Consider the following 18,447-nt stretch of genomic DNA (forward strand, 5'->3'; position numbering starts at 1 on the left):
TTTTATGTATGTGTGTGTTTAATCAAATATTTAACTTACATTTTGTTAATTTATAAATGTAATCAGTTCGAATTGCTGGAACCTCAGTTCCTCGATGTCGCAACAATCGATTTCGATTTGAACAAATAACGAATTAAAATAAAAAGGAAATTAATTTATATTTTATAAATTATCGATCCAATGTATTTTTATCATGTTCTCCAGACGGATCCAACAATATGTGTTGGCATCTCACTTTGATTGCTGTGACACATTGGAATGCGGCATTTTTGCTGCCACCTAAAAGTATGCAGCAGTTTTTTTCTTTTGTATTATTTGTCGCTTAGTGACGCAGCAAGACGTTGCTCACTTTGTTGGCCGCATCTGTTTTGGCCGTGATTTTTTCACGAAAATGCCGATTTTCGGGATTCGCCAGCACCGAAGCAATGAACTCGGACGTCTCCAACTGCAGTTGGGCCAAACGCTTCTGCAGCAACTTGTTACGCTGCACCAGCTTAATCGTCTTAATGGCTATAGAAAGCAGGCCCTGGTTGTGTGTGTGATACTGTTGCTGTGGATAATGCGGCTTGATTGGATCTAGGGCGAACTCATAGCCGCTGTCACCATCGCCCTGATCCTCCTCCTCATCATCATCGTCATCGTCGTCGTGCTCCTTATCCTCATCCATGCCCGAAGCAGGATCACAAAGTTTGGCTGTAGTTGTCTTGCTGTATCCACTGGACTTGCTGTTGCTGTTGCTGTTTGCCATAGTGGGTTGTAATACTGCTTTGATATTGTTGCTGTAGGTGCTGCTGGAATGTGTACTCGCTAAGTCCGTGCTCGTCTTATTGTAAATGCCATCCACCTCCATGCGCTCCACATGCTCGTCGTGCTTTGATTTAGTCTCACTTTCCAGAGCAACCTCATCAGGAGTCGAGGACGATGCAACGCCCTTGGGACGTTGTGAACGACCAGCTGCGTTCGTCGAACCTTTGACTGCAAAAGAAAACATAAGAAAACGTTTAGGATAAGTCAAAGTTCAAGCAACTCAAGGCACACACAAGCTAAAACCATCACGTGACACATGCACAGTAGTACAACAACGGCAAAAAGTGTTTGCCCAAGACACGCACCCCAAGCCCGGTAAGTATGCAATTCCAAATTTACAAACTATTTTCATTTAATTGACTTTCATAAGAAGAATTATGAAAATAATTTTCGGTTATTTATGCTTTATTTTTATAAGAACAACATCTTTATCATTAAGTGTGTTCTTGGAATTCAACATAATAAAAATCACGCCATGCGGATTAATTCTCAAAATAACTCTTATCAACACAATGAGTTTGCCAAATTAGACCTTGAGGCTGCAGAACTCAGGAATAAAATTTGTTCAATATCTGGCTCTCTACTCCCAGAAGTAGAACGTGGATAAAAATCTCAATAAACAAAAAAAATGGTAATATTAAATTTCTATGTATAATATATATATGTATATATATACTATATATATATGTATATACTTATTTATATATTTTTCAATACAATTTATATTGCAATTTAAAATATATTTTTGATTTATTTTCATGGCATTTCGCATTTGCCAATCAGCCAACGCACCCATTGTCAACTATCTGTGACCATGTGTACGTATGTGTGCCTGTATGCGTGTGTGTTTACGAATAGTGTGTGTGTCACAAAACGTGACCACTGCCGGGGCCAGTAATCAACTACTACATCAGCGATAGTGACGCGCCTCGCATCAATGTGGCATGCTCGTCGCCGACAGCTCACATCATAGGCGACATATACTCGACTCTGACTGCAATTACGAGCGAACAGCGAACAGTGAAACATGCATGAGCCATCGACAGCGTACACCTCCGCACAGACCAAATCATATTCCGATTTGCGTTTCCGCGACTGTGTCTATGGTCAGGGTCAGGCGATGACTGCCGCCTGCCGACTGCTTCAAGCACATGGCAGTGCACATTTCGTATCTGCGCCAGTCGGTGCTGCTGCTGTTGCTGCTGGTGCTGGTGCCGGTGTTTCTGGTGGTGTTGGCATCGGGCCTATCTGACCGCATTCAGCGTTTTGTTTGCCTTTCGCAAATAAAGCATTTTCTGATACGCTGCGCCAGTGCTTTGAAACGTGAGAGCGGACATTGGCCCAAGGGCGCGTCATTGTGCTGAGGGGGAAATATAGGCTAAGAATATCTATATATATATATATTTGCAGATGACGCATTGCAAGTGGTATAAATATAAATGCTACAATTACGACCAAAATATAGCCTTCGATTGCCACGTATATATGTATATGATGTAATCTGTAATGGATGTGATTATTTTGATTATTAACAATGTCGGCTCATAAGCATAGCTTAGTATAATAATAATTTTTATGACTGTATCAAAGTCGAAAGGTCGACCTAAAGCTAATTATTAACTGTTTTTTTATAAATATACTTTTATAAATATAGCTATAGAAACTCACTATAGAAACTTTTTAAGGTGAACACAGAAATTGAGCTCTTAGAGTCTCAATAATTGACTTTTCGGTTGCGATTGTATGAGTTTGAAAGGTATTAATAATGAAAATAATAAATAAATAATATGAATGATAATAAACAAATTTAAATATACATATATTATTATTAACTGTTTTCAAGTTTTCACTCATAATAAATATTGCAGCAATAAATGTCCACTTATACAACCTTCATTTAAAGGAAAGCTATACAACATAAAATATATATAAAATATATATACACATATATATAATTTTATTTACTTGCATAACCCAAATGTTATGCGCTTGAAAATAAATATATAAGGGGAAATATCAATTGGCAATATAATACACATTTCAGCTACATAATCCTCTGGCAGAATTGCTGCTATTCCAAAGCATTGCCAAAGCAGGAAAAACCATCGCCCCGTGACTACCACCCTGTTGCATCAAGTGATGGCTTGCACACACAGACACTCAGACCCACACACACACACATTTGTATATGTAAGCCATACTCAATGCGTGTTTTAAACATGTGCAAAGCATTGCGATGCGATTTGAAGCGACGCGACACGGACAACAACGTAAGAGTTACAATTTAATACGGAAATATTCACTTCGATACTGTTGCTGTTTCTATTCGTGTTCTGAACGCCACCTAGTTCTGTTTACTTCCTGCCATGCCTTATTCTAGCTGTGTTCGTCATCGATACGTTTGGAGGCGTGACAAGGTAAGCTGAGGAAAATCGAGACCCCCACGAGCACTTGCCTGCACTCGCTCAACTGCGCAACGCCAATGAACATTTTATCTACCCATTGTTGTTGTCATTGCCCTGCCTTGCAGCGGGTCTAGGATTACGTTTGGAGGTCGGAGGTATTGGGGTCTGTGGGTTTGTTGGCCTCGCCAAACGCCAACACGGCGTGCGCACACGTGCCAGCCCCTCGCATCGAATTAGTTACCATTTATGTTTAATTAAAGCAAACGACGTTCAAGCCACAGCATTAGGCAGTGCCAGCAAAGTCTGCTCGAATTGCTTTCTAAATGCACGACATTTATTGTCCCAACAAATGTCCACAAATATAAAAGCTAGCGGGCCACAAGCGGAACCTGTGCACAGTGACACGTGGCAATTGGAAAGAATTAATAAAGAAATATTTTTAAATATAAAAAAATTTGCAAATAGTTAATAAATTGACTTTTTATAATGTATGTGAGCATGTTTTTAATTTATATATTCTTTATTTAGTTACTTTTTCATAGAATGATTTTCTCATTAAGGCAAATATGCTTCGCTGTATAAAACTGTGTTCTATATCATTCAAGCAAAATATTTTCATTTGCTTATCATAAAATGATGACACCAATATTTGAAAAGTGATTTATCATGTGCCTTATCTTTCTGAGTATTTCAAAGGTAGAATGATCAGAGAGCAAATTTAACTCATAATTAAACAAATTGTAAACAAAATAAATTAAATTAAATTGAAAATAAAAGCAAGAAAGTCTTGATATTTGAAGATAATATTATGCATACGCGGCCCACTGTTGTTAGCCAAGTTGTTACGTTAACAAAAACTAGGGGAAAACGGGGGTCTACAGAATCATAGACGCCTGCACGTGGCTTCGTCACACCCATTTAGTATTCAACATTTTAACGTGTTGCTGGAAATTAGCAGGAAACACAAAACAAAAAATAACAAATAAGCCAAACAAAAAGCTTTCTAGACAAGGGCGACTACGAGATACGCTTTACAAGCTGGCAGTACACTTAGAACTAATGTGAGTAATACACGAAGAAAGCCTCAACAGCTTATACATGAAAAATTCTTTGAATATAAATATGAGCTATATGTAAATTGTTTTCAATTTGCCAACATATATATACCCCTTTCTCAATTATATGACAACAGGGTATACGAAAAAAAATCATCTGGAATAAATTGCGCTGAATATGGCACCAATAAACGCTGCAACAACAAACATGGCTATAAAAAGCCAAGTCCGCAAAAGCTAAAAGCAACCAAACAAATGTGGGAAAATTGTAAATAAGCTAGCAAAAGTAGCACAGTTGCTGCTGCAGCAACATCAGCAGTAAATGGAAGGGCAACACAAAACGTGTCACACCAAATGGCAAGAGAATAAAGGTTACGACACTCACACACACACATACGTGTGTGCGAAATATTTCTTGTGAAAATAAAATGCTTATACAATATTTATGCTAGGTTCTGTTCCTGAGCTCATTCAAGACGTTGTCTGTGCAGCCATTCAAAATGTTTGTGTTGCCTTTTATCGCATTTACCATTTCAAGAATATACGAGCACTGCAAGAGCTTTTGGTCAATTAGTGTCATATTATGATGAATGATATTACAATATGCTAAAATTACAATATGACGACGCTCAAGCACAACAGCGATGCGTTGATCGACGTGTCTGCATACAAACTCGATTCACTTTGCATATTTTTCCGTCTATTGCGCACATCTATTTCTTTTCAAACAACAATTCGTCAATGATTCATCATTGTTTCTCCTGCCCCTTCTAGTTTTCTAATTTTCCAGCAGCAGGTAATGACATCGAAAAACTTATGCTCTATTTCCTGTTCTTTTCGCCAACGCGTCTAGCTTCCCTTTTTTCTCTCTCTTTCTCTCTGTAATATATTTAGCTTTCTTTTTACTTTTCAAAATGTCTCTCTATCTCTCATTTATCTCCTTCTTCTCTCTGCTTCATTCTGTCTATGTCTCTTGCAATTGCTCTCTCTGTGTCTCGCTCTCCACCCCTTACCCTTTCCATCTATCTCTAGCTTCTCCATTCCTATCCTCCATTCGCCTTTTGATGTTTCACAAACATAAAGTTTAGTTCATTTTATGCGATTGCTTGCTTCTGTTGCCTGTAGCTACATTTTGATCATCATCAGAAGTAAGTCTCATGGAATTTTACTGCATTTGTTGCAGCCAGCGACAACCGACTTTTATTCGCTATCTAGTCATGTGACCAAAAAAACAGTTATATAAAAGTGTCGTGTAGAAAGACTTGAGGGAGCCGAGTAGAATGCTGGGAGCTGCATTGCTGACGCAAATTGTTGCCATAACTAAGGCGCGGGCCAAGGTAAGCCAAACACCAACGGCAGCGCCAACGGCAAGCTGGATACACGTGAAGCGTACACAACATCGGGACACGTGCTTTGAATGGTGTTTACCATTCCGATGAACTGCAAGCGAAGATGGACAACAGAGCTGCTTGACCAAGTTTACATAAATTAATTAAATATGTTCGCGTAACGTGAGCAACAGCAACAACAGCCACAATAACAAACATCTGCTGTAAATAGACACCATGACTTAAAAGAAAACATGACAACGCAAAATTATAATCAAAGTTCAGTTCATGTTACGTATACGCCATGTGCGACTGTCAAGAGTTTTACTCACCGTAGCTTAGCACAGCTCTGTTCTGTGTCACTCCAGATCCAGCACCAGCTGCAGTCGTGCTAGGATTTGTGTGTGACACGCCCATATTGTTTCGCCGTCGCCCCTCCTTGATGGCCGACACGCGCACTTTCTTCTCCGAGCAGATGGTGGGCGCCATTCGAGCTGCAAGCAAAAAATAAAATACGAATAATGCAAAATTAATTGGCCATCAAATTGAATAATTGATTGATGGACTTGTAGCCCAAGTGTCATGCCCACGTAAGAGTAAACAACAATAAATACAATTAAATAGCCACGAGTTCAGTAAACTTTTTATATTTCAACATTTTTGGGGCAAAGATTTAATTCGATTTGACATGTGCCAAAAATGAAACGAATAATCAACTGATGAGATATAGTATATTTAGTTTAATAAGAGCTTTAATAGCTGTTTTACCGCAATTGAGTTATTAGCCCCACACACACACTTTTTGTGGTTATTTATATATATATCATTCTCTGTGGCATTATTTGTGAAGCTCTGATGAGCTTCTTAAATATTATTATTATGCTATTCAGCCTTTAATCTCTAGAAATTTGCAGTACATTAGTCATTCTGCCAGATAAATAAGCTGTGTCCAGAATTCCCACAACAGAAACCGGAACCAGCTGAGACTGTCATTTGAAGCCCTGACAACAGCAACAACAACAGCAACAGGAACATCATCAACAACAACAATTACATTAAAGTATCTGTTGGATAGAACTCATTAGCCAAGTCCCAAAAATCCGAGCACAAGCGATCCAATTTCACAATAGGTAAACAGACTTGGCCAAGAAATCGTTTTAGTCGTCGTCTCAGCAGCTATTACGTGGAAGGGAAAAGCGAAAGGCCTTATATACTAAATTGATAGGCAACATGCAAATTTTTGTTGTTGCTGGGGGATTGTCGTGCTGTCAGCCCGATGAGCCCCAGGCAGCCACATTCAAATTGAAAAGCCTACGAGAAACAACACCAACGAGAGGAGGAGCAACATCAACAAAGATCTTATTGCCGGCACGTGTATCTCTTGAGTGTAATTACATTTGGAAAGTGTGCGGCGACGCGGCCATCAAGAGCCATTTTCATTTCAAATACTTATGCGAAGCCGTGGCACGGCATCGACTAAGCGGATTTTACAAAGCCAACAGAATTCCTGTCGATGTGCCAATATGCATAGCTCAAAATACAAATTTAGTATTTATGTCTCTTGGCCCTTAAAACATCCGGTGAAATACGACATTTCTGGAAGCCGTCTGGCTCTCGGGTGAGCCAGCATCTTAGCCACAGTCCCGCATTAAATGTAACAAAAACCGTGAAGCGTAACGTATGCCAAGCTCAACGAATAGCCCCAGTGGCATATTTGACGTGCACGCGCCGCCATTTCCAAGGGGTTGGACGGGTGGTCCAGCATACCAGCATACCAGCAAGCCAGCCTGGCAGGCAGTCTAAAAGAGATTTTTGCCCAAAACTGAGTCATATTTGCGCAAGCCATAAGCAAATGAGGCGAGCATGCGAAATAGAGAGAGAATATATGTCCAGAAACAGACGTCGATGATAAAATACACTTACAAAATATTTTATAAATTATTGCTAATATATATAAGTAAATATGGCTAAATATATTATTATTATATAATTAAATTATTATACTATTAACTGAAGGCAAAAAAATATTACAGTATTTAGTTTTCTTAAATGTAGTTGAATATTATTTGCTTTTATTGCACAACGCTTGCTCTCGTAATTCATGCCATAGTCAACTGTCTCCATGATATATCTATAACTTACATAAAGATATATAATAAAAAAGGTTGGCATGATATAAAACCCCCTAGCGTATTCCACTCACAAAGTGGTCTGATGATTCTAGCCTGTTTCTACATCGAACTGGACACAAAACGAGCAACACGTGCCGCTGGCGGCAACAAAGCAGAAACAAAAAAGAAAAACAAAATAGAATAAAACTTTGACTCATACGCTATCTTCTTTAGATATACACATGTTGTATGTTAGCAGCAATACATAAGTGTGTGTTATACGTGTATTTTGTGTCAGGTATTTTGAGAACAATTTGAAACACGCGTAGACCGTCACCTGTAGCTGAAGCTATAGCTTTAACAGCCGCCGGGGCTGGAGGTCATGTCAATCAATGGCCATAATGAGAACTGCCACTGCGTGTGCATAAATTAGCCAAATAATTGTTAGACACGACACGCTGACTAACACGAATCGCCTACCCCTCCCGCTAAGCTTGGGACCCACCTAAAAAACAAAGGCCTACAGCTCATTGACTTTTGAGACAAAACGGGAAATTGGCCGCTCAAATTGTTGGAGCGTTTCTGGCCAATTACTTTTTTGGGCCCCAAGAGCAGTCACAAACAAAGACCTGCCTCGCCCCGAATCCATATTAAATTGTGATTGTCAACGCTGTAAGAAAAAAAGGAAAATAACAAACAAAAACAAGTTCAAAAAACTCTCGCAGCTGAAGTTGCTTTGAAGGCGTTGTCATACTGAAGTTTATTTGGCGCACATGTCACGCTGTTTCGCTTCAGGGTAGGCTGAGGCTGCAATACACAACATATAGAGGCCAGACCTCATTTCTACGCTTATGATATGTCGCATACATACACACACACATGCACACAGATATACACATATATGAGTCGTCTGCCTTTCTGTTCACTTTTTGTGCACACGCACGCCATGAAAAGCGTTTTATATTGCACATGGGCTTCATTTGTTTAAATGTCGTCGACAATTCCCGCAATAACTTAGCTGTTAAATATTTAAGCATGTGATAACTCGACATTCATTAGCTTAAGCGACTGTTTTTCTGGTACACCACGCTGGCGAAGCTTCAACTTCTTCACGTATATTACGCATACGCCACGTAAGCTGTTCTTCAAGGAAATTACGTTGTCAGCAGTATATTTTAGCACAATTTGTGTTGTTAAGTAAAAAGCAATAGTATTTAACAATATTTAGCAATGCCAACTATTTCACGGTTCTTGCTTCGTTAGCGCTGCGCCATACACTGCGTATGCGTCATCACCTCAAGCTGTCTCCTCGGCTCAATCTAACACCTTTACACGTGCCGTTCATCGCAGACATAACAAACAAATCTTTATTTGCCAGCGCCACCGCTAACAAAAATCTTAAGTAAATCGGCCAAAAAATTTCAAAACAAAACAAGCAAAAAAAGAGAAGAAAAACTTTCCATGGCATATTTCCCCATAAAAGTTTGCTTACGTTGATTCCGTTTGTCTGAGCTCTACATCCAGACATGAATGGTGCTCATTTTATGGTCGGACTATGGGCATTAAAAGTTTATGTTTGATGTTTATAATTCCGAGTTGACTTGATGAACAAATAGACAAAGGAAGGCAATATAAAACATCAATGTAAATTCTAGTCGGCAAACTATTCGGAAAATTTTTCTTATAGTTTTTCTATAATTTCTTTGAAACTATTTTCTAATTTATGCCACAAATTGCAATAAATAACATTTTTAATCTTAGAATATATATATATATATTTAAGCTAAGAAAATATTGTTGAATATTTCTGCATTTGTTTATAATTATTTCTTTCGAAAGGTAAGATAAGGACAATGTATTTATTAAATGAAATTAAATTTACGAAAGCCTTAATTCCTTTCTAGTTCATTTTCTTAAGACTCTAATCTATGCAGACTTATTTGGACATTGTTTTATTATTATCTGACTCTTCTTTGACGTCAGCTCGTACTGTTGTTTCCAACTCAGATGTACAAGGTCTACAATTAAAAGTGGAACAACTGAAGTAGAGTGCTAATTTCCTTGTTATCTCCATTCTATGATAGGTAAGGAAATAAAAAAGAATGTTTAACCAGCAACAGTCGGGCAGCCGGAACAATTTCATAAAAATAAAATTTTAACATCGTAGCTAAGACAATAAAAGTGTCTTGTAATTATATTTATGAACGTCTGCGTCTGAGAAACGTGTCATATTTTTGAGCAGAAAGCTTACCGAAAAGTGACCTAAGCGTCATATCGAAATGAAAAGATAAACAGAGCCATGTCGCGAACAACGAGACATCTATACATACAAATAGGACTTATCAATAAAAAAGATGGGAGAGACGATAGACGTTATGGGCTTTGGTAAGTGTGCAGTATTGCCAATTGAATTGCCAGCTAGGCGATAAAAATTTATGATGGCGACAAGCACAGCAAATAAAAAGCGAAACATTCAACGAGCGAGTCACACGTGTGCCTAACGATGACCCAATTGCTTTGCCAATGGCAAACAAAAACCAGCCACGCGCAACACAAACACAAAAACAATACCAAACACAAAAACAAATATAATACACTAATACACAAGGTTCCACAAACAGCAGCTCGTTAAAGAGCCAGAGAAGTCAGTCCCCCCAAAAAAAGACCGTACAGCCACAGCAGTGCTATTAATTAGGCCCGAGTGTTACTCAAATAAAACACCAAGCAGCAAAATTTTTCCATGCACCATATTTGATATGCCACGTACAAAGGGTTTATCACGCAGTTATCGCAACGACGATTGGTATAATTAATCAACTCGACTCACACAGTAAGTTGCTAGTAAGCTATTTCTGCACACCATCTCGCTTAATAAGTTAGTGTGAATTAAATTCATAAATTTTGCCTTTGTATTAATCACATAATTGTTTAAGCTAATATAATTACATTAGCTCTTCAACTGATGTTATCAAAAAATATCATGTATTAGTCTAATATAGTTACAATGTTCACTTATAATGCAAATACTTTGTGTGCTCAGCATTTATTAGTTTTTATTCGAAATTGCGATTATTGCTCCACTTTCAGCTCATCCAAATGCAGTTCAATTAACATTTGCTGGAAGAACTTGAGACTTACGCCAAGCAGTCCAAAGAGCTGTCGAAATGTTGGACATTATTGCAAAATACGCTGAAAACGCATGGCAACAATTGCAAATTACAAAAGCCAAAGAAAAAAAAACAACTAAACAATGAATGTTTTTGTTGAGTGCGAACTATTTGCAATACAATAGATCAATTATATAGCGCCTTATGTGGCAGGCACATGGCTAACAATAAGCAATCCAATTAGCTGAACATATCTGTCCGCTAAAGTGCAATAAAAATGACATTGTTTTCGAGCCGGCATAAACGAGTTCTCGACGTCAGTAAAACATAAACAATTCCGGAGCATGACACAAAATGCGCTGTCTAATGATGAATATTTTGCTGATATTCTGCACATCGGGGATTTTTCAATGGAAATACTATTGTTGTCAGACGTTGAGCATTCACATTCAGATTCTATTCAGCATAGCTTTTTGTTTGCTATTTGCCATCTTTATTATTTATTTGGATAGCTAATTGGAGTTGGCGAGTTTTCAGGCTTGGTGAATGAACGCGTTTAACGGCCCATGTATTACGTTAATGTGAATTTGAATTTGAATTAAAACGAATATCAATGTGGATGTGGTTTGCTTTCTATTTGACACGAGCAGTTTATTTCGCTCGTTTAATTGGCACATCATAAAATGCGAAACATTTAACGTAATTAATTAGTTTCGCATATGTTGAGCATACGCACACATACTTGACTGGCACGTGTAGCGCCTGCTGTGCACTGGGGCGTATACTCGATGGCGCATTACTTCCGCTCGCGGCGCACCCATAAGCACTTTGTTTTTTGTGTTTTTATATACAAGAATCTCGTTCTGTTACAAATAACAAACAATGGCCACACAGCCACAAAAATTCATCAAAGTTAACTTTTGACTGGGTCTATGTGAAATACAAATAGTAAAACTATTGCCAGCAGGATGACTTTATAAATTGAAATAATAATTTAATATAAACCATATATGAACTAAAAAGCCGGTCTAAGCCGGTCTAACTAATTGATTAATCATGGCCTTATTAATTATAAATATATATATTTCTTTTATTTTACTTTTTTGAACACGCTTTATTAAAACATATTTCACTGATCAAGCAATCAGCTTAAATTAAAAATACAGACAGTATGTCATAATATAAATTAGACTTCGATCGTGGAGAGATGATGAAATTTTTAAGTCGACGTGACAAGAGTCTCATTAATAGAGACAATGCGTAAAAGGAAAGTGAAAGGTAGATAAATGAAATCGTTGACAGAAATGTTTATTTCGTATCATGTCTATTCCGAGAATTTTCAATAAAAATTATCAAATATTATTGCCTTTCAAAGAGGCGTAAGACCCTGCAAGCACAAACTCATTGGAAATGCGACACATGCCAGCCGTCAAAGTCATACATTTAGCTTAAATGTATATATTATTTATTATATACGCCCAAAATACTTTATTTATGACTTATCTGACTAAAAAGCCTATTTTTAAACATAGTATGCAAAATTCACAAAAATATTAGTATTCTTTAAAGCAGCAAAGTCTCAGCGCGCTGCTAAGTTGCGCGTGGCTTTATAAGTCAGTGAGACATTCAGCCCTAGTTCTATGTATATATATATTTACGTATATATATATATAAATACTTATGTTGTGGCACAGAAAGTATTGCAGTTGTGGCAGCCACTGTGAACAAGAAATATACCCACAGACATTGCCGTAGGCTAGCGCGTAAAACAAAAGCCAACCACGAGCGGCGCGTGTGTTTGTTTTTATTATTGTTTGCTCATCATTATCATTATCATTACCATTGCGGAACTGGGACTCTGTCTGAGGTCTGCGACCCAGTCTGTTTTGTTTATGTTTGTCTTAACTCCGCTGCGAACAACAACAAGAATAAAACACGAGTTTTAGAAAACAGAATTCTCTCAATAAGTCAAAGATGAAGAACAAATAATAATAATAACATATATATATAAGAAATGTATCTAAAAAATAAAGAGATACATACATACATGAAACAATATATTTAGTTGAAAAAGTAGAAGAAGAACTTCTAACCTAATTTCTTATTTGGTTTCTTTAATTAGGTTTCTCAGATATTAAGACAATTCTGAATTGTCTTTTGCAGAGCCAACAGGAACTACCCACTTGACAGAATTGAAGGGTATAGAATATCTTCAGTGTCTGCCGCTTTCTGTTTACCTTGCCATTTATCGTCACGTCAAGAATGCCGCACGTGTGACATCTAACGACCGCCAGTCATCGCTAGGCAATGGACTGTGTTGGCAGTGCATTTTGAGCGAGAAGCAGGACCCATGGAAAATGCTCCCACACAAACACACAGGCGCGCGTGTGGCAATTTACAGTTACATGCGATGGCGTGTGACTCGCATTATTGGGTCAGCAATTAGCTTTACTGGTTATCGCAGCTGCTATTGTTACTATAGTTTTTGTTGGCATTACTGCTGCTAATATAAATGGCCCCTATGAGTATATTAACATATGTGACTATGATGTGCCGCAGTGCTAATGGGCGTAAGTCTGATCATCATTTGTGAATATTTGATAGTCGGATAAAAGCAAATGCGTTAATTGAAGTTTGTTTAAACTATTCACAATGTATAAACGATTCGTGCTGCAACAGGGACACATAAATAGTACCAAGGCCCAACAGATAATTACTCATGCGTCGTGTGATACTAAGTAGGTTTTACCTGAAAGTCCCGCTTCAACCGTATCTATGAGTCATTTTATGTGCGAGATTTGTCAGAATAGCTGTCAGTGCTATATGTTTATTTAATGTAATTTCAATTAAATTGATGGTAGTTAATAAAATAATTATAAACAGCTCTAATAATACCACTTATAATAATAAAGCAATGACAGCTTTAGAGCAAGAGGTAAATATATAATAATATAGATATTATATTAAATATATAATAAATATATATATATCTATATTATTATATATTTATTTTCTGTTAATAATATAGATGTAGAACCAGCTATCTGTGTAATAGAGATAGTTTATCAATATTCCCTATCATCAAAAGAGATAACCACTATTATTATCAGATTTCCATTTAATGTTTATTGAATATTGATATTAAATGAGCTATTATTAGAGTTAATTACTTTAACCAGTAATGTGTGTAAATACGAAATGTCTACTACGCTATTTATATATTTATAATAATTTAAAAGCCAGTCGCATTTATTTGATAGGCGAATAACCAGCTGCATGAGCCATAAATATGCTCAACTTAATTTCGGAATATCCCGAGCACATTAACTGGATTAAAGGGGCATCCAACTAAGCTGCCTAATATGCCAGTAACAAAAATAGGAAACCCAAAAATAATAAATGTAAACATAATGAATTGTGTCATTGCAAATTAGGTAGTTTTATGGTTACTGCTACCGTTTGGCAGGCCGAAAACGCGTGTATCGTATTTAACTTCCATGCGAATTTCCAGCCGTCATTTGTTTCATTTAAAAACTGACTCAATTCGTTACACAGACAAAGATTACACACACGTGTAGGCGCCAAAGCCGGTAAATAATAAAACCAAAAGCTAAAGCGAAAAGGCGAATTTATTCGTAGTTGCTTGCATAAATTAAAAAGACTTTGCCATTCAATCGCAGTTAGAGAAGCGGACGCGTCAGCAATGGCGACGCCGACTGTGACGCTGACAGCGGCAGCGAAATGGCGATAATTTCGTTGCCACGAGCTGCTCACAGACAGCCAGACTGCGAGTGTGCGTGTGTGTGTGAGAGAGCACGTGAAAATGAAAGAGGGCAACGAGGGGATCGACTGCGGAGCACAAGCCGACGAGCGAGTCAAAATAAAAAATAAATTAACCCAGCTGAAACTTTTGGGCAAGCGAATCGAAAGACATGACTTGGGCATGCCAAATTCAGCTAGACATGCATGGTTTTTAGTGCGAAGACCAGCTGAATAAGGCACTCGCGCTGCGCATGTACATTTATGTAGATTTATTTGACAAAGTTCCGCAGGGTGCACGAAAATTCTTTCGCATGGTGTTAATGAATTTTTGTGCTGCTGTGTCTGATGTTTGTGCGTGTGCGTCTGCATGTGCGTATATGATTTGTGTGTGATTTTCTCTTGTTGTTTTTATTGATTTAACGGCGCACGTGTTGCGGTTGAGGTAGTTGAGCGGGGAAACACCTCTCCCCACACTTTTCCTCTTGTAACCACCACACAATGTGGAGCAGCATTTGTTGCTACTATTTTCGACTAATGTTTGTTTATATTTTCAAAGGCTTTTTATTGCGTATGCTTGACCAAATGTTGCTCTTTGTATAATCTTGAAGTTTTAATGCGCAACGTGTTCGAGCCTTATTATGGTCACCACGGGGTGTCATGTATGGGGCGGTAAGCCAATAGCTGTGCAAATTTATTAGGAAAACGCGTTGGCCTTACACGCTTTAAAGGACTGTGTGCACAATTAAATAATTTCCGGCTGCTTAATTATTGGAATCGCTTTGCACAAGGTTTTAGAGAGCAAGCCATCTGGCCTGGAGCCGAACGTTGTCAATCAGGTCACATCAGTGAAGGATACAAAACATAATATTGCGATATCTTAATATATTTCTTACTATTTATCTGTCTGCTGAGCATTAAGTTAGCTTAAACCGGTTTCAGCTTCAGAAATTCATTCAGCTTTAACGTGTGAAATCGTATTGAATCAATAATAATAAAATTTACATATGTATATAGATTATGAAAACCACATTATTGTAACTCTGTTCGACTAATTGAACCACTTTTATTAGCAACAAAATAGGTTAAACAGCCTTTAGAGGGCCACAAGTGCAGCGCTTAGCGGCCTCAAGCCAAGCGAAGGCATTAATTCACGTAAGTAAATAAACAGCTGTCTCTCAGCAGCAGATTGAATATGTTGTCAAAGTCACAGCTTGATTCACTTTTCTGCTGAGCACTTGACAAAACACAAAAAAAAGTAAATACAAAAAATATACATACGAATGTGTTTTTTTTTTTGGGTTTTGTTTTCTTGATTAATTTTTGTTCTCTTCTTATTTTGTTTACTTTTTTTGAGGCAATCTGAGCGTCTCAATGGGAAGCGTTTCACACGCTCCGCTCTATGAGCGGCAATTTCCTTTGAGAACTTGCTGCGCGGGTCTGGGCAATGGGAAAGGCGGACCAGAAAGCCCCGATCAACGGACATTGACATTCGGGAAATTCCAGGAAATAAATAAAGAGTCTTGTTTTGATATGCTTTGGCACAAATTAACTTTAAAGATTCTATGTTCATTTGTAAGCTGATAAGAAAATAACAAGAAAAGCGAGACTTTAATTGAAAAGCGATCAAATAGCAAATGAATATAAAGAGAAATATTTAATTTATATATATGTATGTAATTTATATGTATATATATATATTTGTATATATATTATTTTATTTTTACTAGTTTATTTATTTGCATATGCTTTTATTGTTTGAAAATTATGCAAAATGTATTTTTAGACAGGGAAGTCTTGAGAAATCAATAACGCGCATACGCCATGTGCGGCCGTTGGCCAAGTGCAGTCGCAGCGTGATGTGCGAACAAAGGCCAAAGGGCAGGGACTATGTCAAGAAACAAATACCGAGAAACAAGCACACATATACATCGACAAACATGCACACAGTGTATTCGTCCTTGAGAAGGTGAAGCAAAAATGTTGATTGTAAGCGATGCTGCAAGGCGGAAAACATAAATAAACAGCGCCAGAGAAGCGATAGCAGAGCGCAGAATGCGCGCAAAGTTCTTTAATGCATGGCGACACACACACATAAACCAAAATAATAACAGTAAAGGCGAGATGGTCATATTAAAACAAAGCACGACAGAGTGAGAGGCAATGACCGTGAGCTAAAAGCTCTCTGTAATATTGAAAGTTGATGGTGACATGCAATTTGTACAGGCGACACGTGTGGCCCTCGGATATTTATTTATCTATATTCTTTCTGTCTTTCTCTTTCTTTTGGTAGTTCGAGCAGCGGGCTACTAAGGCTGGTAGATTTATGAGCCAATTTATTTGTATGCGCTACTCACCCGTTGGCTTTTTTGAAAGCGTTTAGAAGTAAATGTTGCAGAAATGTATGCGTTGCTTTCGCTTAACAGCTGTTGGCGGCTGTTTTGTTGCGGCCGCACACTAATACGAGCACACACACGCCCACTAGCACACGGACACGCACACGCACAGCGTAAACACGTTTTCTTTAATTTATTGCACGCTCATTGAAACTAATGAGCATTCTTGTTGTTTTCACACGCTTTTAATCTATTCCTTTCTAGGTAGCCTCCCCGCTAATAACAATGGCAAATGTGACGCAGGCTGCGACGTTCACTGCGACTGCGGCTGCGACGTGTGTGCAATTATTGTAGACAGACGACGCCAACGACACTGCTGTTAGCAACACGCGCACAAACAGAACTTTCGCTTTCGTTAAGCCTTAGACACGAGCACTAAAGCACACACACAGTCTTAACAGCTAGCACACATACACAAATTACGTAAATGTTGGCGCTTTAAACTTTTCAGTTTGAATTAGAGCTCCCTTCTCTAGCGAAGCGCACGGAACGACAGCGCAAAGCGGAATGAAGCCGAGCTGGCAGCTGCGCGTCGCTTAAATATGTGCCCACAACGATAGTCACCGCACACCCGACACAGTTGTCGAAACTGTTTTGTTTAATAAAATTTCACCCGGAACACAATCAAATTGAAGCATTTAAATATTATAATTGGATTATATATATGTATTTTGATATATTTGATTTACAGGTGCCGTGTATTTCTTAGTGGGGCACCTCGTCTGAAAGACTGTGACTCGTATATTATATTTTAATTACCTCAATGTATGCGGTGTGATGAGCACAACTAATCAAAGTTTACTGATAGCAGCGAATGAACAAAGTGAACCTACAGCATCATTAAAATAAAACAAGCAATCAATCGTAGAACAACTATTTTTAAAACGTCTATCTATTCTTGCCAAATTGTTGACATACATTTCAGCTTCAAGTGCCCACGCATTTAGTTTTTGCTGCCTGACAAAACCAACAAATGTTGCTAGCAACAAATGTTGACGCAACAGATGCTGCAGCAACACAACATGTAAGCGTTTTGTGACTGGCCTAACTCTCATTTCCTTTTCATTCTCTCTCCCTCTCATTTTCTGGCTCTCTGCCTCCCTCTGGCGTACACCCGCCCTTTTTTTAGACAATTTTGTCGCACGTGTCGGAAATTTTGTTACGGCCGATTGCTTTTCTCTATGGTCTTTGTCTGTGTGTGTTTGTGTGTGTGTGGCTGGTTGTGTTTGTGGGTGTGAATATTTTGTTAGAATCGCTCTGTTGATGTGCCTTGCGCGTGCTAATGAAAAGGTAATTCAATGCCCTATGCCATGGGCAGGTGACGCTTGCCCAACTAACGGTAAACACACAGACAGCGCGCCTGATTTCCGGTTTTGCGATTCTTTGTCTAGCAGAAACGCTGCAAAACTAAAACAAAGCAAGCCCATACACATATATATGCATACATACATACCTTCACACTTAGCGCAAGAAGCGTAG

At 38.2% G+C, this 18,447-nt stretch overlaps 1 protein-coding gene across 1 annotated transcript; it reads right to left on the reverse strand.

The window, feature by feature from the left end:
* Window positions 1-17,460, reverse strand: LOC111595160 (uncharacterized ENTR1 family protein). Its single transcript, XM_023308741.2, has 3 exons — window positions 16,930-17,460; window positions 5,928-6,089; window positions 1-975 (listed from the first exon to the last, which is right to left on the reverse strand). Exons 2-3 carry the CDS (start codon window positions 6,082-6,084, stop codon window positions 323-325), a joined length of 810 nt encoding a protein of 269 aa, XP_023164509.2. The 5' UTR covers window positions 6,085-6,089; window positions 16,930-17,460; the 3' UTR covers window positions 1-322.
* Window positions 17,461-18,447: the final 987 nt, after the last annotated feature.

The sequence above is a fragment of the Drosophila hydei genome, unplaced genomic scaffold, assembly GCF_003285905.1.
Source record: "Drosophila hydei strain 15085-1641.00,03,60 unplaced genomic scaffold, DhydRS2 tig00000063-arrow-pilon, whole genome shotgun sequence".
In the NCBI taxonomy this organism is placed as follows: Eukaryota; Metazoa; Arthropoda; class Insecta; order Diptera; family Drosophilidae; genus Drosophila; species Drosophila hydei.

Bases quoted from the DNA above. Each gene is read 5' to 3' on its own strand.
- LOC111595160 (XM_023308741.2), bottom strand. From the start codon at position 6,084: ATGGCGCCCACCATCTGCTCGGAGAAGAAAGTGCGCGTGTCGGCCATC. The intron at 976-5,927 runs GTGAGTAAAACT...TTTCTTTTGCAG, and splicing joins CAGAGCTGTGCTAAGCTACG to TCAAAGGTTCGACGAACGCA.